Genomic DNA, 23,624 nt, shown 5'->3' on the forward strand with positions numbered 1-23,624 from the left:
CGAGCTCCTTGAACGTTAGCAGCCTAGCAGAGAGATGAAACACCACAGCTTGTGGAACTGGATGGCGGGGATTCTGCCTCTTCCTCTTCCCAGCTGTGCCACTTTAGGCAAGTTACTTAACCTCTCTGGGACTCTGTTCCTCAACTAGGGATAATAATAGTATCTGACTCACAGGGTTGTTGTAGGGACTGAGTTACAAAGTATGAAGCACTGAGAACAGTGCACTGACACACAGTGCTCTGTTACATTTGCAAGTGTTACAGTTATGTAGAGTAAAGCAGTCTGAACATTAACCAATATTTCCCCAATTGTTTTCCATGGAATCCTCAACTAAGAGATACTTCTATCAACAAGATTCTTATAGCCAAATTTGAAAAATGTCTCCTATTATACCCACATCAAACTGATGAGTCCACAGTAAACAAAAAACAATAAACCCCTAACTTTCTTTAGCTTAGTGTTTCCCAAACGGAGTGGATCATGGAAACTTCTGCATACCTTGTGGGACAGTGTTCCACAGGACACCAGTGTGGGAAGTGCTATGGAGGAAGGCCATGGGGAGTCTCTGGACGTAGAGGAAGGGGTCTCCAGGAGAAGCTGCCTGGCAGGGGCTAAACCACAGCAAGATTCCAGCGCCTAGAGAGGAGGGGGAAGGAATCAGCTGAAATGCCAGGGCTGAGGGCCCTGGAGCAGAAGGGAAGGGTGAATGGGGGAGACCCAGGGCAGGGGGTATAGGGAAGAGCAGGGAGCTGTTTGGATATAGAGAGGAGAGAAGAGGCAGAGGTGACCCTGAGAATTCACACTTGGGGAGGTAGGAAATGGGAGAGCAGAAAGGTGGTGACGAGTGGGGGGGCAACCCTCATTTACTTATGTACTCACTCTGCCCACTCACGCTGTCACCCTTCCCAATTTATGACTGAGGTGGGTCTAAACCCTGCGGCTTCCCCAAGGGGGTGGGCCTGGAGAGAGAGAGATGGGGACAGCTGCTTCCTGGGGAAGAATAGCCTCCAGAAGGCATAGAGATGTTCTGTCCCTGCTATGCACAGATCGTGTGATTATAAAATCAACAGCAGTTGTCCAGGGCCTCTAGGGTGAACTCCGGGTCGGTGCTGAAAAGAAGCAAAGGCTGCAGTCTGAGCTCTAGGCCTGGCTCTGCTAGCCACTAAAGGCTGTGCAACTTTGGGGAAGTTGCTCCATGTCTCTGGTCCAAACTTCATCTCTAAGTTTGGTCCTCAAGCCCCACTTCCTCCTCCCTTGGTCACATCAGCCACAGCCATGACATTTCTATCCCTTGCCCTGGTGCCAAAGGCCTCCGCCGGGAAATCGGGCCTCCTGCACCCCATCACTGTCAGGGTCCCTCCGCCCCACGGCCCAGGTTCTCACCTCTGGAAGGCCTGGCGGCAGCACTGGTACACCTCAAAACTGCTGCTGCTGAGGGTCGTGTTCAGGAGGGACACACAGTCGACCTCAGCCCCCCGGGCATGTACAGGATCCCTGCGCAGGGAAAGCAGCTGGTGGGCAGGGCGCAGCCCCTCACTACCCTCCAACCTCACCCAAGGACTTCCAGAGAGGCCAGAGCCCCAGTGCCTGGCCCTGGACCAGGGCCAGCTGGAGAATCAGGGCTCTGAGTCCTGAGCCCACCAGGCCTGCACTCACCTGCCACGCAGGCATTCACCAGAGACAGACACACAGGCCCCCGTGCAGAGCACCCAGAGCATGATCTGGGAGAAGTTGCTCTTCTGCTGGGGGGCCATGGAGGCTGCAAGAGGACAGGAGTGCTCAGGGCCAGGACTCAGCATGCCCCTCTGCCTGTATCTGTGCCTCCGGCTGCATCTGCTGACACCCCTTTCTCTTCTGGGTGGCCAGAGGGACAGACGCTGTCCTCCTGACGCTTTTGAGTTTGGGAGTCCTCCTTGGCCTGAGTCGGGCCCCTAGGTAGCACTCCACGCCCCCCCACATGCCATCAGTGGCAACTGTAGGAAGAGAACGTGAGTTTGGAGTCAGGCAGACCTGGGATTAAACACAGGTTCAGCCACTTATTAGCTGAGTGACTTGGGCCATCATTCACTTTTGCAAGACTCAGCAAAACGGGATGGTTACACCACCAGGCAGGGAACTGCAGGGGGTGGAAATGTTTTTTGTAAAGAGCTGAGAGCTGTGCAGAGCCTTCTCCCCTAGGCCCCTCCAGGCCTGCCTGTCCCTTGTGGGTACGGGAACTAAAGCCTCAGAGGGCAGGTCACCACCGCACCTCCCGACCCTCCCCAGAGCCCTGAGCCAGGCTTGGCCTACAAGGCCAAGGTGCTAACCTCCTGGGCTACCCCAGCAGCAGAGAAATCATGAAATGCCAGGGCTGGGAGGAAGCTCCACGGCCGCCTTGTTCAGGCTCTGCCTTAGACTAATGGGAGAACTGAGACCTACAGATCCCCAAGAAATATCTCAGAGCCGGGACTAGCGTCCATCCCCGACTCTCCAGGATACCGAGAGGCCCCTATAGGACTCACTCAGGCCTCCCAGCATGATCCCAATGGAGCTGAAGTTGGCAAATCCACAGAGGGCAAACGTCGTATTTCTGCTCTGACCTGAGAAGACAGAAGATGAGCAGGGAGGGGCTTCCCTCAGATGGGACGGGAGTTTGCTCAAACCACCCCTTACCCTGGCCTTAATTTCACCCACTGCCTATGTGCCTTTGACCTTTGAAGCACTCGGTGCTGCCCTTTCCCAGCCCTCCACACCTACCTCTAAGTCAACCCAAGCTGCACAACCTCACAAACATAGCCCCCTCCTCATCTGCCCTTGAATCTCCTTAATTACCAGCCTTTCTGGGTCTGATTCAGCCTGGCCCAGTCTTCTCGCTTTGGCCCTACTAAGCTCTGTACCCAGGAACAGTGGGCGAACGGCCCTTCCCGACATGCTGCAGCCCCGCACCTTTGTTTACGGAGAATGCGCTCAGGCTGAGGTCCTTTGAGGTGCTGTCATGCCCAAAGAGCAGGATGGTGGCCCAGTGAAGAGAAGGAGGGATTCAGAGCCCAGTCGGCGTGGGTTCCAGGCTTGTCACGGCCTATTTCAGGTTGAGCAAGTCGATAGCCTCCTAAGTTTTAGTTTCTCCATCAGGAATGTGGGAGTAATAGTAGCTGCCTGGAGAGACTGTCATAAAGATCATCTAATGTACAGGAAGTACCAGGCACAGGGGAGGTATTTAAGCAAGGTAATTCTCCTTCCCTTTTGCTCTGAACGGTTGTGTAATTCCTTAGAAGTGTTAAGAGCCAAAATGGAACAATTTGGAAAAAAAGATTGGCTTAGACCCATACCTCACACCATATAAAAAATTAATTCTAAATCACTGAAGCAGATTAATATTTTAAACATCAAATAATAGGAAATATAGAATAATTATTATTGTTACAAAATAATATTATTACTCTCATTTTGGAGAGGAGCAAACTGAGGCTCACAGAAGTGACTGAGGAAGTTCACACAGCAAAAAGGCAGCTGTGTCAGAATTTGAACTCAGTTTTGTCTGACTCCAAAGCTCATGATTTTAACTACTTCACCATATTGTTTCAGGAATTTAACCCTTGCCAGATTTTTGGAATGGAGATAACTTTCTAAATTTAGATATTATAGCAGAAATGCAAAGATTTGGTGTAAATTTTGTGTTTAAAAAAATCTCTGAATACAGAATGAAGGGGAGAAAAAAAGACTAGGAAAAATGTATGTAGAAAATGTAACAGAAAAGGGTTAATATCTTTATAACACACAGAGTTTATACAAATTGATGAAAAAATATTAAGGTACCTGCATTCTGCTTACTCACTTACAATCACCCCCCCAATCTGCCCAAGTAATCTTAAAATGTCAAAAGTCAAATCTTCAGTAACTTCCTACTGCTCCTCGGCCTGTGTCACTCTCTTTTACAATAACCACCTGTTCTAACCTCACTGCTCTCCTCTCAGTTCTCCAAACAAGTGCTTTTCAACCTCAAGGCCTTTGCACGTGCCTCTTTCTTTGCCTGGAATGCTCTTCCCAATTTCTCCTGGCCCCTCCTCCTCCCTGCAAATCTTGGCCTAATAACCACATCTCAGGGAGGCCTTTTCTGACCAGCTCAGTCAAGGAAGACCCCCTCCCTGTTTCCTCTTATTGGTTCCATCAGAGAACTTACCACAAATTGTGGTTTTAAAATTTTTTATTCCTTTGCTTTCTTGCGTTTTGCTCGTGTCTTTCACTACGTGTAAGTTCCATGTCACCAGGGACCATGTCTGTCGAATTCCCCTTTTTATCCCTGGTACCCAGCAGAGGGCCTGGCACTTCAGAGGTCTCAACAAATACTTGCTGAAGGAATGAAGTTCATTTAAAAAGATCCCGAAGGCACATACCACCCACTATCTCTAGAGAAGGGAGTGATACTGGAGCTGAAAATGAGGAGTGAGGGGAAACCTGGGCTTTTTACTCCATACAAACTTTTTTTTTTTTAAACTAAAGAGTACATTCCTTTACAATTAAAAAAGTAATTTAAAAGGCAAGAAAAAAATTTTTTATTAAAAGTTCCTAGTAACCCAGTAACAAATGAAAACAATGAACTATTATTTGCCCCTTAACGTATCAAAACTTTTTTTTTTTTTTAAGAGGCTACTCAGCCCTGTTCAGTGTGTGGTAAAATCAATGCTCACAGGCACAGCTGGGGCGGTTTCAGTTGTTACAATCCCTTGGGAAAGATACTGGCAGCAACCACACGAGGATCCGTGCCATGTGATTCAGTCATCCCACATCTGGGAAAGCTCCTGAGGAAATGCTCGGAGAGGAGGGAGAAGTCCTGTGCAAAAAGCTATTCATTTCAGCGTTGTGTATAATAGCCAAATAATGGAATTATATGTTATATTGTTATATTTATTATAATATAATTAATTATAATTATATTATATATTATAATAGCTGTAATTTGGGGATGATAAGATGATGGGTAATTTTGTCATTCTCAATCATGTTACATACAGCTGTTATTATTTTAGAGAGTTTCATTTTAGAAAGCTTTTATAGTTTTTTTCTTTTTTTTAATGTCTTAACAGGGACTTCCCTGGTGGTCCAGTGGCTAAGACTCCGCACTCCCAATGCAGGGGGCCCAGTTTGATCCCTGGTCCGGGAACTAGATCCCACATGCCTCAACTAAGACTTTGCATGCTAATTCGCATGCCGCAACTAAAAGATCCCACATGCTGCAACTAAAGAAAAAGATCCCACGTGCTGCAAGTAAATAAATAAATAGATAGATAGATAGATAAACAAATAAGTCTTAACAGAAGAAACAAACCCCTGAACTGAATCCAATATATTGAAGATGAATATGGTGGTGAGGTCTCCCCGTTTTACTCTCTTAGCTCATGAGATGCTCCCATCCATTCCTTCGGGGTAAGTGTGGCAGGTTCTACACTTGTTTTCCAACAGAAGAGGCAAGGTGCAGCGGCTGGCCCAGGGCCGCACAGGATGGTGGCCTGTCTACAGCTGGAGCTCAGATACCTCCAACGGGGCTCTTTCTCAACCTCAGCCTCCTAAGAGGCCTTGAGAAAGATGGCCTCTGAAGCTGTCTTGTTGCCAGGGCAACGGGATGTGGGAGGTTGAGCAGACCCTCAGTGTGTCTCAGCCAGGCCCACAGGGGAGCCGCTGCATCACGCCCTGCCCCAGGGAGGGGACAGGGACACTCACAGAGATCCACTGCTTCCTGGAACCGGCCCACTCCTCGGCGCCCGTCGTTCAGAAACAGCTTCATTCCCAGCAGCTCAGCCACCACCGGGCAGCCCTCCCAGGCCACTCCCATCAAGAAGGCCACTGACCACAGGATGTAGGAGCAGATGAGCCTAGGCATGAGGCAAGAGGAGTGGCTGGGACTGGGGTTGGCCTGGGCTCTGTGGGTGTCCACCCACCATCACCCACCGACCAGGACCACCACCTCCACAGGCTGCGGGGGTGGCCGGAACTGTACCTGGAAGCTGAGCCCCTGGACGTCCATCACGTCTCCCAGCCAGGAAAGGGCAGCATTGATGAAGGCCAGCACAGCCAGAAAAGCAATCAGGTTGGCTGTGATGTTGGTCACGACCCTCACGGACATGGCAGCCCCACTGCTAGCTGCTTCTAAGAGGTTTTGAGCATCTCTGTTGATGGGATCAAGAGCCATCATTATTGGCCTATCTCCACAAACAGCAGGGCTCCCCACCCTACAGGCTCAAAGAGGAACCTTGGACAGAGCATTTCAGAGCCAGTGGTCCTTGTTTTCCCTCTGAGGCCAGAGACAGAAAGAGCCTGGCCCAAGCACTAGGATAAGACCCAGACTCCTAGCCCAGATGCTGTCCGAGACAGAAACCACTAGCCACGTGTGACTTTTGAGCACTTGAAAGGAGGCTGATCTGAATTGAAATGTGTTGCAAATATACACACCAGATTTCAGAGATTGAGTCCAAAAAAAAAGAAAGAATATGAAATACCTTATTAATAATTTTTATATTGATTACATGTTAAAATGACAATACTTAGGATATATTTAGTTAAATAAAACATTTTATTGAAATCACCTGCTTCTTTTTTACTTATTAAAAGATGACTACTAGAAGATTTTAATTATAGATGTGACTCATATTTCTCTAGGGCAGTGCTGCTCTAGACCTTCAGGAAGTTGTGCGGTTGGGGATGCCCGTTGTATCCACAAGCACATTTGTCAAAAGTCGTGTCTTTCAACATTTTTTAAGAATTAAATGTTACACAAAGGTTGCTAAGACTATGATAAAGAGATGTTAGGAGGTGAGAGAAATCAAGGACAGTGCTCAACACGTCAATGCGATTGACACTGGGGATCAGACCTCAAGGCATGTAGAGAAAGTGGTGTGGAACTTTTTAATGACCCTCCTCAACACATACACACACAAACACACACACACACACACACACACACACACACCAGGCACATCCCCAAGAATCAGGTCACTTGCCCATGCCTTGACTAGTCCATGTTTCCTGCTGGTCAGAGACTGGAAAATAAGAAGCGAGAACTGGAGTCTGTATCTTCACAAGTGAAGCTGCGACCAGGGCAGTGAGAGAGAGAGGAAGTGGGCTGCGCTTGGTGAAAGACAGAGATGGGCAGAGAAAATAGGACCTGCTGTTGCCCCCACCTCTGCTCCTGTCTCTGCCCCTCCCCCCCACTCCCCTCTCTGCAGACCCTCCTGCTGTGCTCACCTGTAGGTCAGTTTCACTCCTTCCTCACCCCTGAACTTGGACTCCTCCACCTGAACTTAGCCCTCCACGTGTAGAGGGCTAAGGCACAAGGGGCAGCCTTCACAGAGGCAGCAATTAAGGAGGCAGCATCGATCTGCAAGAGTGAGAATGAGGGTTATAGAGAGATGTCAGGAAAATGTGGAGGTCAAGAAGTGTGGCCCAGGGCAGCAGGAGGACATGGTACTCTACCCTGCTGGTATATCACCATCATCAGTACTGCTGTCACTGTCACTGATAATAGTCATACATTTTATGTGTAGAGGGTTACAGGCTGTATGCACAGAACCTTCTATTCCCACACCTCCCCCAGGACTTCAGGAAGTTAGGCAGGGCAAGTACTGTTATCTCACTTGACAGACAAGGAAACTGAGGCCCCAAAGGGTTAAATATGACTTGCCCAAAATAAAGGAAGGGAAGGAATTAGACCCGTTGTGTCCTTCGGCTCCAAGTTCAAGGTTCTTCCTCCCTTTCTAGGCTGTCTCTCTTTGACCACTGATCTGAGGGCTGGTTCATCATTGGCTGAGGGGTTTGTGATGGTTTCAGACAAAGCTCACAGAACCTGAGAGTTGGAATGGATCCAAGATGTGACCTAACTTGACCTCATAGTAAAGGAAAGCCTTCCCTCTAGAGGATCCTTCCTGTCACTTACTGTGGCAGGGAACTCACCACCTCAAGGCAGCCCATCACCTCTACTCCTGCGGTCCGAGAGCTGTTTCTAAGGAAATCTGCCCCTACAACATACAACACCCACCCTTTGACCCTGGGTCGGTCTCCTGGAGCCACGCTATAGAAGCCCTCACAGCAAGATGCTGGAGCTGCCAGACCCCCGGGATTCTCCCTTCCTGAATTTTCATTCTCACTGTGGTCCCAAACCCCCTGCTTCCCTGTTCTCTTCACAGAGATGGAACACTTTTTCACCACTGTGTTATTTACCAAATGGGAGAATTAGAACCAACCCAAACATCTGACAATGGGGGGATGGCTATGCATTGTCAAGCTGCCATCAAAAACAATGGTTACCAAGGCTTCACAATACTGTGGAGAAATGCCTGCATACTTGCATATAGAGCATACCCACAATGATAGGGAAAAAAACAAACTCCACAACTATGCATAAAAAGAAGATCAGAAAGAAATACACTGAAATGTCAACCAGTTGTCTGTCCCTGGCTAGTGGGGCCAGAGTGATTTTCTTTTCTTTCAGCTTTTCTGTATATCTCTAAATGTCCACATGCTATATACTGTCTTTATAAGCAAAAAAGTAAAATAGACTTCTTCTTAAAGTTTGTAATAAATCAACTGCAGTTTTAAAATTTTAAATAAAAAGGAACTAAAGGAGGGGAGGTAAGTTTAAGCTACATGTTCAGGCGAATAAAACAGATGGCCAATGAAGCCCAAGGAAGTACCAGGAACTACTGATGAGGAACCAGGCCTCAGAGACCCTCTGAGGCTCTGAAAGCCTTGTAATATCCTCCTCCTTCTTCTTTTAAAGCCCCTTTGTTTCCTTTCAGCGGTAAGCAGAAACCACTTAAGATGTGTACCAGGTCCAGCACCCACCTGCCACGCGCCCCCATCACAGCCACTGGGTGTGCAGGCCTTGCTCCTCATGGAAATAGCCAGCCCCAGGCAGGTGTCCTCTCTGGACCTTCCAGGCCAAGCTTTGGGACTTTGCTGGCCTCCTCCTCAGCCACCCAGCTCCAGCGGGCACAATACCACATCTGGAATCTTGGGAATTTCCCTTCCACCAGCCAGGACCCTCCCCTTTCCTCCAGCTTGGAGGCTGCATCTGGTTTGTCAACTCGAGTCTCAGTGGGGAGCACACCTTGCACATTCATGGACACTGTCCTTTGAATGGACCAGTCGTGGCCACTGCCTCAAATGCCCCAGGCAGTCATTTCCTGCTCATCTTGGAAAGGGCTGAGTCCTGCACTGGCAGGGCTCCCGGGGGCACTGGGTCAGCCCACACACGGCCTCTCTGCTGCCAGTTATGCCTCAGGGCCATGACATTCTCCAGCGCTGCCTCCAGACACCAGGTCAGGAATGCCTTCTGTCCCAGCATGACAGGGCCCACTCCTGCCCAAGGCCCTCCTTCCTCTACCTAAAGGTGTCCTATGTGAAGAGGGATAGAGGGTAGGAGCCATCCATCTGAACTTTCAAAAAGGTCTTTACTGAGAAAAGAAATAAATCCAGACACTCCAAAGCATAAAATGGGCCAGTTTTAGAAGGCTGGACTTCTGACCCTAATATGTCAGAGAAAGAACAACCACTTTTTCAACACCATGTCAGGTGGTTTTTTGTTTTTAAGATTTTTTTTGATGTGGACCGTTTTTAAAGTCTTTATTGAATTTGTTACAATATTGCTTCTGTTTTATGTTTTGGTTTTTTGGCCGTGAGGCATGTGGGATCTTAGCTCCCAGACCAGGGATCGAACTCTCACCCCCTGCATTGGAAGGCAAAGTCGTAACAACTGGACCACCAGGGAAGTCCCTTGCCAGGTGTTTTCTGTTTATTATGGCATTTAATTCTTAGACTGCTGTGAGGTGGGCAGTAATTCCACCCATTTTACAGGTGTAGAAACTAAGCATGTGGTTGACTCTTACTTGGCCCTGCTTGGGCCTCCCAGACCCTGCCCCAGGGGCTCCCACTCTTGCACAATTGATTGAGAAACATCAGTGGCCATCCCCTCAACCCATCCTGTGTTCACAGCCCAAGGCACACATCTGGATCTCTACTCACAATGATCCCGAGCCAAAGGGGTGGGTAGGGAGACCAGTTTCTGGGGTTTTAGCAGAGAGGGCTCGTGCCTACCTTAGAGTGTTTGGGAAACACACTGAAAAGGGACATGTATGTGGAGGTCACAGTGAAAGGATTCAGTCAAGTAACACTTGGGACCTCAGACCAGGGAGAAGGTCTCGACCAGTGTCATCAGATACAAATATAGCACAACTGTGATTTAAGTTTTCTAGGAGCCAATTTAAAAAGTAAAAAGAAACAGATGAAATTAATTTCATTAATGTATTTAATTTAACCCAATATACCTAACATATTGTTTTCTACCCTTGTAATCAATGTAAAACTTATCAATAAAATATATTAATTGATTTTTTCCATACTAAGTTTCACAGCAGATCTCATTTCAGACCGACCACATTTCAAGGGCTTAATAGCCACTTAATAGCTAGTGGCTGCTGTGTTGGACAGCACAGGTCTAGAAATATCCACATTTTAGCAATAGGAGGGGTGCAGGGAAGAGCCAGCCAGAAGCTGAGCATCAAAGAGAAAGGAGGAGAGAGAAAGGGGGGATTCTCTTTGGAATTCAGGGTCTAAGGGCAGAGCCCAAAATACAGTGAGGAACTGCCTGCAAGAGGGCATGAAAAGAGAGAGGGGAGAGGGTGGGAAGGGCTGTGGGAGGAAGCCCCGGGGGCTGCTGTAGTGGCGGCCAAGAGCCAGGCGGGGGCAGAAGAGAGCTTCTCTGTGACCAGCCTGGAGGCTGATCCAGACGCCGAGGGAAGGAAGGTGGACTAGGTGCCTTTCACCAGGCCAGCTATGGTGGTAGCCTGGGGCTTCCGTACCAGAGGCTGTGGATGGAGACCCGCGACCACTAGGCTGATCCTGGTGGCCTCTGCACATTCTGTAGAGCTAAAGGGAAGTGGGTACCAGGCCCCTTCAGTGGGAAGGCCCGCCTGCCTGGGGCTGGGCCTGGACTCTGGCCTGGGACAGGGAAGGAAAGGAGGCTGAGCTGTAAGGCGATTGTGGAAAAGGGAGAGAGTTCTTCCAGTACTTTAGTCTTAAGTAATGGCAACGACGCTTATGCGATAGAAAGAATACCATTCTTTTAACTGGCTTGTGGAACCCAAAGCAAGGTTAAGACATTTAAAGGCTCTAAGTCCCGAAGATAGGAGGGCAACCCCTCCCCCAATACACCACCATGAAAAAAGTTTCAGGAACAAAGTTTCAAGTTTTCATTTTTGAAATATCAAATTCCTTCCAAAATCAATTGGTGGTGAGGTATGGGGGAGGGGTGTGGCATGCATCAGCTCTGATGGGCCCTTCCTAGGCCTTGGTAAGAAAAGGTGCAAACCAGATGACCTCTAAAATTCTAGGTGGAGGGTGCTGGGCGGAGAAGACAAAGCCTCAGAGTGCAAGGGGCCTTCTTGAAAAGTCACGAGGCAGCAGCCATCCTGCCCAGACAGCTCTGTGGGTATGCGGAGCTGAGCCTCCTGGTGTGGCCCAGGTGTCCTGAGGGAAGGAGGGACTGAGGGGCAGGTTAGCTCATCCCCTTGGCCATCCTCAAACACAGAGATGAGAAAGACAGGTGGAATTTGAGACCAATACTGGTCATTCTTTCATCCCCCGACCCATTCACACACAGCATCAGGAGAGCCTGGGCCCTGGGAGAGGCAGGCTGCCCTTCTCCAAACCAGCGCACGGAGGCCCACCTCACCCTAGGGACTGTGACCGTGCATTGCACAGATGAACTTACCCAGCTCATTCCCTTACTGCTCTACATTTATGTTTCTTGGGTTGTTTGCTATTACAAATAATGTTGGAATTTTGCATCTTTTGACCACTTGTGAAAATATTTCTGTATCATAGTATTCCTAACTAGATCAAAGAGGAATATTTTTAAATTGACTGATAGGTGTTTTCCAAAAAGGTTAGAGCAAATTACACTCGAATAAAGAGTATGTGGGGCTTCCCTGGTGGCACAGTGGTTAAGAATCTGCCTGCCAATGCAGGGGACACGGGTTCGAGGCCTGGTCCGGGAAGATCCCACATGCCGCGGAACTAAGCCCGTGCGCCACAGCTACTGAGCCTGCGCTCTAGAGCCCACAAGCCACAACTACTGATCCCGAGTGCCACAACTACTGAAGCCCGCGTGCCTAGAGCCCGTGCTCTGCAACAAGAGAAGCCACTGTAATGAGAAGCCCGCGCACTGCAATGAAGAGTAGCCCCCGCTCGCCGCAACCGGAGAAAAGCCTGCACACAGTAACAAAGACCCAACGCAGCCAAAAAAAAAAAAAGAGTATATGAATGCCCCTCAGCCTTGCCGTTTAGAGGCATGTAAAATTTTGCATATCCTTGAGAAGAAACATAAGTTATTATTGTTTTAATTTATCAGTGAGCTTGAATATCTGTTTATCATTTATGAACTTTTCTTTCTTGATCAATCATTAAACTTTTAAAAAATTGTGATTTTTTTCCTTTCAGAGGTTTTTCATTTTTATTAGTTAGCTCTGTCAACTTTTTCCTTTACACTTTCAGATTTCATGTCATGCTCAGAATTTTATAAGAAAAAGGCAAGTTGCAGAAAACTGAATTATCTCACCTTTAGTAAAAAAAAAAAAAAGCAAGTATATTCAGTTATATGTACTTAAATGACTTTTTACACAGAAATATCTGGAATGACATATTTTAAGTCAGTGGTTCCCAAATTGAGCGAGTATCAGAATCACCTGGAAGGCTTGTTACAATACAGGACACTGGGCCCCATCCCCAGCATTCCTGATTCAGCAGGTCTACAGAGGGGCCCAAGAATTTGTATTCCTAACAAGTTCCCAGGTGAAGGTGTCGCTGCTGGCCCACTGAGGACACTTTGAGCGCTGCTGTTCTCATCTAGTAAGAGCAGTTATCCATGGGAAGTGGGAGTGAAGTGTTTTGTTTTTTCTACTTTATTCACTTCTGTAAGAAGCAAGAATTTCTTCGATATCTAAGGGGGAAAAATAAGATCTTGAAAGACTTGCATGTGAAAACACAAACAAGTACAGTGTTTTACACACATGTAATGCGTTATTACCAGGCACTTTGTAGGGGACACATTGAAGATTCATCTCTGCTTGCCATGCACTAGTGCTGTGATTGGTTTAAGGGCCTGATTCATACCACTGGAATTTGATTTAGAAACGTACTGTGCTCAGAAAGCTACACAAGTAATCATTGAGGAGTAGAGGAAGGACTTGTGCCCAGAGAGGGTATAAAGGAGAGGAGGTGCGAGGACGGGGTACAGGAAGAGTAGGACAAAGCTCCAGGGGTGGCCTAGGTGGGGGACTGTGTGTCTGAGTTTTGGAGTCAGACAGGTCTGGGCTCAAATCCTGGCTTTGGGCATCTCACTTACTCTCTGAGTCTCAATTTCCTCATCCTTGAAATGTGGATATTAAAACACTGAGCGCTTTGCCTCAGTAAGCAGAATACTGGAAACCTTTGTTCCTACTAGCCACTTGAGAAGCCCAAACGGTCCAGCCCACCTGGCCTGCCTTACTCACGTGAAGCTTCTCCTCCCACCATCACAGCAGCCCTGGTTTAGGACGTAGCCCATGAGAGAAGACCCCAGATCGCTCTGGCCAGGAGCTGTGTGGGGCTCCCACAAAGGTGGGTTTCAGGTTCTTGGTTTTCAGCAAGCAGAAGGAGGGCTCTACATACCCCAAAGGAGATGCAGGCGTCCAGCAGGCTGCCGGCAATGGTGGCGTAGCCTCTGGTCATGACAACGTGGATTTCAGAGAGTGTCATGTCTGCCAAGTAGGGCCGGATCAGTAGAGGAGCCTCAGTCTGCAAACGGGAAAGAGGTCAAACAAGCAGCGCTGGTCAGGCTAGCACGGGCACTTGGGGCGTACCCCCTCCACCTGGGAGTGAGCAGGTCACAGCGAGGACTGGGGACCCCAGGGGAAGAGACAGCAGGGTGGGGTGAGGACCAGAGTCTGTACTTGGCTGAGCCTCTCTGAACCTCAGCATCAGCCCAGCTCTGTGGAAGGACCCCCAGCCCTTCCTGTGGGCCTGATAACGCTCCCCTGTGTCAAGTGCCTCCCACGTCCAGGCACCCAGCTAAGCCCCTCACACACATCACTTACAACCTTCTAGGAAAGAAGTGGTCGTCTCCACATTCCAGGAGAGCAGAAGGTCAGAGAGGTTCAAAGAATTACCTCTGTTCGTGCAAAAGACCAGAAGCAGATGTAACTCCAAGCCTGACGTTTAGTGAAGCCATGGGAGTTGCCAGAGAGAAAGGAACTGGGGCATTCGATGGCATGTTTAGTTCAGGGCACGTGGGGAAGCCTGTAGCCATTCGTTTATTCATTCAATAAATAATTATAGTATATACTATGTTCCAGACTGTGCTATGGAATAGGGATAGAGATGGGGGAGGTGGAGGGCAGATGGACAAGGCAGGGTAAGCAGTGGACCTCAGCAGGCAGAGGCATGATCTGACTTGGGTTTTTAAAGGGCCACTCCAGGGGACTTCCCTGTCTGTCCAGTGGTTAAGACTCTGCGCTTCCAATGCAGGGGTGCAGGTTCGAACCCTAGCTGGGGAATTAAGATCTCACGTGCTGGGCTTCTCTGGTGGTGCAGTGGTTAAGAAACCGCCTGCCAATGCAGGGGACACGGGTTCGAGCCCTGGTCCAGGAAGATCCCACATGCCACAGAGCAACTAAGCCCATGTGCCACAACTACGGAGCCTGTGCTCTAGAGCCCATGAGCCACAACTACTGAAGCCCACATGCCTACAGCCCATGCTCTGCAGCAAGAGAAGCTACCACAATGAGAAGCTCACGCACCGCACCAAAGAGTAGACCCTGCTTGCTGCAACTAGAGAAAGCCGCGCACAGCAATGAAGACCCAAAGTAGCCAAAAATAAATAAATTTTAAAAAAAAATCCCACATGCCACATGGCCAATAAATAAATAAATTTTTAAAAAATAAATAAATAAAGGGCTACTCCAGCCTGTGTGTGAAGGATGGGTAGGGGCAGCAATGGTGGCAGGGAGAACAGAGAGGAGGTGGTTGTCGTGTCCAGGTGAGAGACAAGTGTGGCTCATAGCAAAAAAAAAGCAAAAGGGCAGCAGGGCAGGTCTGGGATGTGATGTGGGGCAGAGCTGTCAGGACTTGCTGATGGACTGGATGCAGCTGGGAGCAAGGGAAGCAAAGGAAGGAAGGATGACTCCTCGATTTTTGTCTAACAACCTCATTGAAGACGTTGCCATTTACTGAGAAGGGAAAATCTTGGAGACGTGCATGTGTGTTGAGGGAGGGAATTAAGGGTTCTGCTTGTTTGGACTTGCCTAGTAAATTATCTAAGGATATCCAAGTGGAGGGTCAAGGGGGCAGTTATATATATATCAGACTGGAGTTTAGGGGAGAGGAAGTATTTAAGCCATGGGGCTGGGGCAATCCCCTGGGGACAGACTGTGGCCAGAGAGGAGAATAGGGCCCAGGCCTGCCAACACTGAGCTTGAAATGATACCACTAATCCTTGAAGGTTCCCCGTCCCCGTGAAAGTTAATTCACCTTTGGAGCTCTTTCGGTTATCGTGTCATATTCACCTAAGATTTGTCTTTTCTCAGCAAAAACCATTGATTACATTTGCAGCATTTTATATAAAATAAATGCTGATACTGAAATATCTTTTTCTCTTTTGCCTCATTTTGAACAACTAAGGGATTTTGGACTATTTATCTCAGAGCACATCTGTCTTAATTGGCTTAAAAAAAAAAAAACCTTTGAAATCTACACACTTGCATCATAGCAAAAAAGATGCAAATATCCTCCAAAGTTTCCTAAACTGCCCAGTGAAATATGGCATACTTTGGCAAGTATGTTTTTTTGGTGACTTACATGTTGGGCAGATGGGCCGGGATTCTGGAACAGTCACCAGAGTCTTACCCCTAGGAGGGTCCGGCCTTCTGCAAGGGACTCAGGACTGATAGTCCCTTCAGAGTCACACTTAGATTGGAAAATACATTTTCAGAAAGAGGGAGGGGGAAAAAAAGACAAACTGATGTTGTGGAAGGAACCCTGTCCAGGAAGAAGAAGACTTGGATTCTAAGTTCTGGCTTATGTTGTGGGATCTTGGCAAGGCATTCCCAGCCCCGAGCCTCAGTTTCTGCCTGTATTAAGAGGAGAACATTGGACTCCATCTGTAGGACTTGTGAGTCTCTAAGCTGATGAAGACAGCCTAGACCTAGGGTGGGAAGAGGTACCAGGGAGATACTATCCTCCTTGGCACGACCCAGGCAAGGAGTGTATCCCCAAATGGAGCATCCCTAGGGCAGCAGCCTTTGGTGACCCTGGGAGAAGGTTTGATTGGCTCTTCTGCTGACTGAATCAGAGCTCTAGGGACCCAGGGCACCCGCCCTCCTTGAGGGAAGGAGGCTGCAATACTGACCTGGCTCACAAAGATGGTTCAAGCCACACTCAGGGTCTTCATGGCCATGGGGCCCATGGTGGCCTGCATCAGCCAGGAGATCTAGAAGGAAGCAGGGTGCTCTTTGTGGATTGGTATCAGCAAGCCCCAGGGACAGAGAGAGTCAGGGGTGGAAGTACCTTAAAAGTCTTCCTTCCAACTCCCAACCCAGGTAGAACTCCCTTACCTACATTTCCCCAAAGGTCCATTCATCTTCTCCTTCCACACCTCCATTGATGGGGGCTTATCATCCATGAAAAAAGGATTCCCTGGTCAAATATATTTGAGAATTGCTGTACACACACACCTTGGAGATGACCAATACTTACCAGTTTATTAAAGGCTCTGAGAAGTCCTGCACAAAACTTGTTTAAATTTGTTTAGCCTGGTGTCTAGCTTAGCTTCATAAAATTATTTGACCAAGGGACTTCCCTAGCGGTCCAGTGGTTAAGACTCTGCGCTTCCACTGTAGGGGGCGCAGGTTTGATACCTGGTTGGGCCATATGGCGCGGCCAAAAATAAAATAAAATAAATAATTTGACCATGGGATCCCTTTACCTAGTAGCATTTATTAACTTGCTGTGAAACTAGAGTTTTGTGAAAGGCTTTGGGAAACACTGTATTAAAAAGTTCTTTCTTTTAATCAACATGAAATCTGCTTCCCTGGAATTTCTCTCCACTGCAGGTACCTCTCAGGCTGCCTTTTCCCTAACCTTCCATAAGTGTTTAGAATCCTACCCGTAACCTTCTTCACCCTGGCCTTCTCTTTTTTGGCCCTTCATCCCTACTTCCTTCAGCCATTCTATGGAATGTATGGTCTCAGGCCCTTTCAAACTGAACCCACTGATAGTTCAGTTTGTCATAGCCCCTTGGTTGAACACATTCTCCAGATTTGGGGATAATTGTCTCCCTTAGGCCATGCACTGTGCACTCTTAACATAACCACAGGCTGCACTTCTGGCAGCTGCCTGATGATACTGGTTTATTCTGAGCTCAATCAGCTAAAAACCTCAGAATCTCTTGTCCAATGCTGTCTGTCTCCTGCATCCTGGTTTTGTGCAGCAGATTTTATGAACATAAGCACAGGATTTGACATTTATATCAGCTAAGTCTGGCCCACGTGACCCACTGCTCTCAAGATCTTTTTGGTATAAATTATTTTTTCCCCTAACACTTCTCTTCAATGCAGCCCCAGTTCTGTAAACTTCCCTCCCCCAAAGACCCCACTGGATTTTGGTGCCATTTCTCCTTAGTAGCATGACAAGAGACTCTGTGAAAAGTTGTTTTGTTAGTAGTAGACTCTGAGAGAAGGCTGGGGAGCAGGGGATGATGGAAGGTCCAGGCCCTCAGAGCAGGGGATTTGGGGAGGGTGTGGGCTTGGGAGCAAGGCATTCTGGGAGAGTGTGGTTCCTGTCAGCCTGTGATTCTGGGAGGGCCCAGGCTGGGACCTTGAGAACTCACCTTCAGGATCACCCACTGCATGAGGCTCACATAGTAGAGAACGGACATGGCACAGATGAAGAAAACAATGATGGGCAAAACCTGCCAGCAAAGAGCACAGACCCTGGGGTTAGAGGCAGATAGGTGGCAGGGTACCACGCAGGGCCTCGGAGGCCCCAGACAGCCACTTCATCCAAGGGCTTGCCACTCAGAGACCCAACGGGGTCAGGGAAGAAGCTCTGAATTCAGTGCATGAAATCGCATATGGGGCCTCTCTGGAGGCAGCTGTCCTCTCTGTTCCCCTCTAAACATTAACCATCCACCCAGGCATCCCTTGGGCTGTGGTAGAGAAGCAGGACTTGAGTCCACCACTTTTTATCACCTGCTTCTTTGTCTGTAAAATGGGGAGGAAGTGACTACCTCTCAGGTTGTTGTGAGGGTTTTGGGAGCTGGCTCAGGGCCCAGCACCTTCCTAGCACAGGGTCCGTCCTCCACCCTGAGCTCAATCCTTGGCCCATGACGCTGGCCTTAACCTCCCTCCTGTGCTTCGGGCCTGAATCAGAGGCCCTCATCTTTCTAGTGTTCTACTTCCACTCGGTGCCAGTGAGCTCCGAACGACACTCACTGTGGAACAGCCATCTGCATTTCCTCCTGTCACCCTCTTTCCTATTACCAGGCTTATGACTGCTTTTCACTTACTCCAAGCCTCTTCAATTTCTCCTTCAAAGCTTCCTCATGTCCATTTCCTTCTCTCCAGGGCCTCCCCCTCCCTGCCCCACACTTCCTTGTTACAGTCTGACTTAGAATAACAAGGACTGGCAACAACTTAAATGTCCCTCAGTGGAGGACTAGTTTGATAACCTACGGTGTGGCTGTGCAGTGGTGCACTCAAAGTCAGGAAACAAGAGTGAGGAAACTCACTAGGAGTAGTTTGGGGATGATTTTCAAGATAGATTGTTAATGAAAAAAGAGGGCTTCCCTGGTGGCACAGTGGTTGAGAATCCGCCTGCCAACGCAGGGGACACGGGTTTGAGCTCTGGTCCAGGAAAATCCCACATGCTGCGGAGCAGTTAAGCCCACGCGCCACAACTACTTAGCCTGCACTCTAGAGCCCGTGAGCCACAACTACTGAGCCGGCACTCTAGAGCCCGTGAGCCACAACTACTGAGCCCACGTGCCACAACTACTGAAACCCGCACGCCTAGAGCCCGTGCTCCGCAACAAGAGAAACCACCATAATGAGAAGCCCACACACTGCAACGAAGAGTAGCCCCTGCTCGCCACAACTAGAGAAAGCCCGCGCGCAGCAACGAAGACCCAATGCAGCCAGGTAAATAAATAAATAAATAAATTTATTAAAAAATTTAAAAAATAAATGAAAAAAGAGAAGGTGTAGAACAGGGTGCATGGTGTGCTACTTTATGAGTAAAAAAGGTGCGGGTGGCATTGCAGGTGCTCTTGTGTGGGCACAGATATCCTTAGACAGATATGCAAATGACCAGGAATGGCAGCTACCTTGGGGAAGGAACTGGATGACTTGGGGGTCAGGGGTGGGAGGGAGATTTACTTTTTACCAAATCCCCTTTTGTACAGTTGGAATGTGCTATCTGTTCCAAATAGCTTTAAAATAATAAGTTATGCAGAATTAGTAATAACATGGGAGCATTCTTATGCTAGAATGTTAAGTGGGGAAAATGGAATATTAAAAGCACAGAAGGAAGGCTGGGACGCATACACCCAAATAGTCAAGGTAGTTGCTTCTGTGTGCTGGGACCGTGGAAACTTTGTTTTCTTCTTTCTCCATTTCTAATTTCTCACCTGCTCCTATAATTTTCTATCAGAGGTGGACACTTCTCAAGGGAGGGGAGCACGGGCACAGGAGAGCATTGGGGGCACCTCATCAGCGCGGTTTTGGACTTGCTGGGTTTGAGATGCCTGTGGGTTTGAGTGGACTGTGGACTGGGCAGGTGGGCAGAAGGGCCGGCAGCTCTGAGGAGAGGTCTGGGCCAGGGCTCGGTTGAGGGCAGGTTGAAGCCACGGGGCAGATGCAGTTCACTGAGGAAACTGCCCTGGAAGAGAAGAGCAGTGGCTGAGGACAGGGCCCTGGGGTGAGCATCCCTGAAGGGTGAGAGAAGGAGGAGGAGCGCGTGGTGGAGACAAAGAAGAAACCGAGTGGTTGAAGGACTTCCAGGAAGGGGTGCGATGGAAATTGAGGGCAGCTTTTCTAGAAGGGATGGTCCATCAGCTGTGCCAGATGCATCAGAGAACCCAGTAAGGACTGAGGTGGATGCTTGGCTCCTAGCGATTCAGGGCTCCCTGGTGACCTAGGTGAGAGCAGTGTCAGGAGGGATGGGCACAGAGGCCGGGTATCAGCGAACCAAGGAGGGAGTGGGACCCGAGGAAGTGTAGAGACAACAGGAGAAGCTTAGCTGTGCTGGAAGGAAGAGGGGCTGCCAAGAGGGATGAGGGGTGGAGGAAGAGTTGTTTCCATTGTTCAGAAGGAGAGTGTAGAGCAATCAAGTTCAAGCTCTGGTTCAAAATGAATCGGGACTACAGAGTGGTCCCTGATGAGAACAGAGACTCTGCCTAGGCAGCTCCCCTGGAGAAGAGAAACATGCCCTGCTGAGGTTGTTTTCCCTTTCCCGTCCCAGATGAATGCCGCGGGTTCTGTCTGGATCTGCTCCACTTGACATCCCTGTCACCAGCTTCACTGCATGGGAGTGTCACCTGACAGGGAATGCAGGCACTGGGTGGAGCAACTCTCTTCCTGCCCTGTGACTCCCCAGGCCACCTGGTGCTGGACACACCCCCCAACACAAGGGTGGTGACAGCATCCTGCTCTCCCTGGGAGAAAAATGCAGAGAGGATCACGTACTGTCTAGACTGCCTGTTCAATTTATCACGCGAGGGACCGCTCAGCAGCCTGGCAGGTTAGCACAGATGGCTCAGGCCAGCAAGGAGAGGGCCCGGGGCAGCAGAACCCGACTGCAGAATCGGGACTTTCTCCTGGCAGCAACCAAGAGACATTTTCTAGCTGGGAGATGGGGGTCTTTGGTGGAAGAGAAGCTGGGACATTTAATACTAAATAAGGGCCCTGAGGCCAATATGATCTGACAGTCCAGGAAATACCCTTGGGCCCTGTAGCATGTGAGATGGCGGAAGACAGGGCAGGCAGCTGGCTGTGGGAAGGGGGAGGAAAGTGCCCTTAATTCCTACCACTCGTGCACTATGCAGTCCTGCTAGGAGCCAGGTACGCAACGTGTGGTGCCTCACGGATCCTCAAAGCAACTGAGGTCGATGTCAATCCACTTCACAGTGGGGACACTGAGGCTGTGAGATGTTGGTTACCTGCCCAAGGTTACACACCTGCAAAGAGACAACCACTAAGCAGGTTGCCAAGGACCTACCATGACCCTGAGGAGGTTTGCCCTAGTGCCAGTCCTGGAACCTCATTTCTTTGTCTTCAGGAGAGGCATCCCCTCCCAGGCAGAGCCTCAGCCCAGGGTGTAGCAGCCTCGAGTAAGTCCTGACCACCACTTTGTGGAAACTCAGAGCAGGCCGGTCCTGCTAGTACCAGCACTCACCCTTACTCAAGGGAAAAGGAAAGCATAGCGCCTCTAAGCCAGTGGTTCCCAAAGGGTGGTCCCTGACCAGCAGCATCACTTGGGAATTTGTCAGAAATGCACATTCTGAGCCCCACCCCCAGAGTTTCAGATTCAGTAGATCTGGGGTGCACCTGAGAGTTTGTCCTTTCCCGTGGACACCACACTCTAAGAACCACTGCTGTAGAGTCTAGACCAGACTCTCCGAGCAGACGCCATCTTCTTCCCAGGAAACAGGCTCTGAAGGCAGGGCTAAACCCACTCAGGGCCTGGTCCTGCCACTTCCTCTCTATGGAGGGAGTTGAGCCAGGGTTGCTGACGCCCTCCTAAGGCTGTCCCAACAGCTCCCAAACCCCCAGCCCCCAAGGCCTAAGCCCTGTCACTAGCCCCAGGCCACAGTAAACCAAAAATACCCAAAGCTGGAAAATTCCTCGGAGGACACTGCTGCAATGTCCACCGACCTTGCAGAAGGAGGAAGGGACTTACTCCAAGGCCACAGAAGCTGCGCATGTCTCCTGATTTCCTGCCTATGCCATTCCCTTCACCCAGAATGACCTCACCAGTCTGCCCCCATGCCTGTCTATCTCTGACTGTCAAAGTCTCCTTCAGAGGCCTCTGCAGATGCCACATTCTCATAAGATCTCTCCAGTTCCATCATCCCATCCCCCTCCTTTCAGCACCCACCCCGTCTCCACTTCCCTTGCATTCCCTCCTCTGGAAATCACGCTCACTACGGTTACCAGTGACCCCTTAATGACTAAATCCAAGGGCACCTGTCAGTTCTTATCTTACTTGATGTGTTTTTTTCTGGCCACATTTGGCGCTGATGACCACTGGGGACTGCAGAGGCTGCATCAGGCAGACACCCCGAAACCCTTGGGAGATGAAAACACTTTCTGCCTAGGGGTTCCTCGGGGAGAACATTTCATCAGCACTGCTGAGCTTCGTGAGTGGGTGCGTGTTCCAGAGGCTGGAGTGATAGTGAAGGAACGAGTGAGCGAGTGAGCATGTGCTCCCAGGTCGGCCAGACCCAGGAAGGTGTGGGAGTGGGGGGTGGGAGGCGATCGTGTGGGTGGAAAGTTACTAGAAGGGAGATGGAGCCAAGGTGGAATGACTAATCGAGACCATACAGCCAGGAGGTGGCTGCCACGTCGACCGTGCCAGAGGACATTGAGGGCTGAAGGAGTCCCAGGGAGATTCGGCTTCCTGGAGGAGCAATGAGCTGGACCGTGGCCCAGCAGGAAGCAGCTTGGATTCTGAAAATCTGAGTGAGCTCAGAGATTTCCCCAGGCCGACATGGGCCAAAGACCTTGGACTAGGGCCACATGATTCATGGAAAGGACGGAAAGAAAACTCTTGAGTCTTCCATTCGACTCAGCACTAACAAAGTTACCCCCAGCTTGAGGATAAGCCCCAAGCTCGGCAAGTGTGTGCGTGTGTGTGTGTGAGTGAGAGAGAGAGAGAGAGAGAGAGAGAGAGAGAGAGAGAGAGAGATAGGCAGGGGCGCAGGGTGTGAATGAAACTTTGTGATTAGTAAATCTTGTTGAGAAAGGGAGTTCTGTGGCCATGGAGCATTTGTCTTAAGTCCTCCCTCATTCCGGCATGCCTTTGCTAAGGAGACCACTGGCTAATAATACACTGGCCAGGAATTTGTGCAGAGGAGGACAGGGCCTCCCCGGGGCCAGGGAATAGTTGGCGTTTGACTAGGAAATGCTAAGCCTGGTTAATGATAAACTCACCTCTCCTGTTTTTATTCTCTTGACTGAACATCCAACCTCAAAGTCTTTAGCAGCTATTAACTGGTTTTAAATTTATCATTGTTGTTATTAGGGATGCTTTTTGTATTTGGAAGGGATAACTGATGTCACTGACTTCTACTTAGAGTATGAGGAAGAAAACATCGCTTAATTGAAGTCCAACAACCTGGTTCTAGCCCTGCCTCTACCTGAACTCACTGCGCAGTTATGCCCAGGTCACTGCTCCTCTCTGGGGCATGGTTTGACCATCTGTAATCTAAACAGGAGGCCCAAAGATCAATGAGCTCCCTCCTAGCCCAACGGTCTATGAATCCATGGTTCTGAAGGGTGATTCGGGGAGAGATGCAAGTAGCAGGTGTGTACACATTCTTCTAGAAAGGGAGGAGAGACACACAG

The 23,624-nt window shown here is 49.3% G+C and overlaps 1 protein-coding gene across 1 annotated transcript in view; it reads right to left on the reverse strand.

Moving 5' to 3' along the window:
* Window positions 1–1,036: 1,036 nt before the first annotated feature.
* SLC28A1 (solute carrier family 28 member 1) overlaps window positions 1,037–23,624 on the reverse strand; it is a gene marked incomplete at its 3' end in the record, with an annotated part of 46,817 nt that continues 24,229 nt past the window's right edge. Inside the window, 15 exon segments of the mRNA XM_079913597.1 lie at window positions 1,037–1,063; window positions 1,067–1,109; window positions 1,384–1,477; window positions 1,480–1,494; window positions 1,657–1,681; window positions 1,683–1,759; window positions 2,502–2,579; window positions 5,698–5,848; window positions 5,975–6,143; window positions 7,219–7,271; window positions 7,274–7,351; window positions 13,678–13,803; window positions 16,412–16,429; window positions 16,433–16,492; window positions 17,891–17,971. Of these exon segments, the coding sequence (XP_079769723.1) occupies window positions 1,037–1,063; window positions 1,067–1,109; window positions 1,384–1,477; window positions 1,480–1,494; window positions 1,657–1,681; window positions 1,683–1,759; window positions 2,502–2,579; window positions 5,698–5,848; window positions 5,975–6,143; window positions 7,219–7,271; window positions 7,274–7,351; window positions 13,678–13,803; window positions 16,412–16,429; window positions 16,433–16,492; window positions 17,891–17,971 (1,095 nt within the window).

The sequence above is a fragment of the Stenella coeruleoalba genome, assembly GCF_951394435.1.
Source record: "Stenella coeruleoalba genome assembly, chromosome: 2".
NCBI classification, from domain to species: domain Eukaryota; kingdom Metazoa; phylum Chordata; class Mammalia; order Artiodactyla; family Delphinidae; genus Stenella; species Stenella coeruleoalba.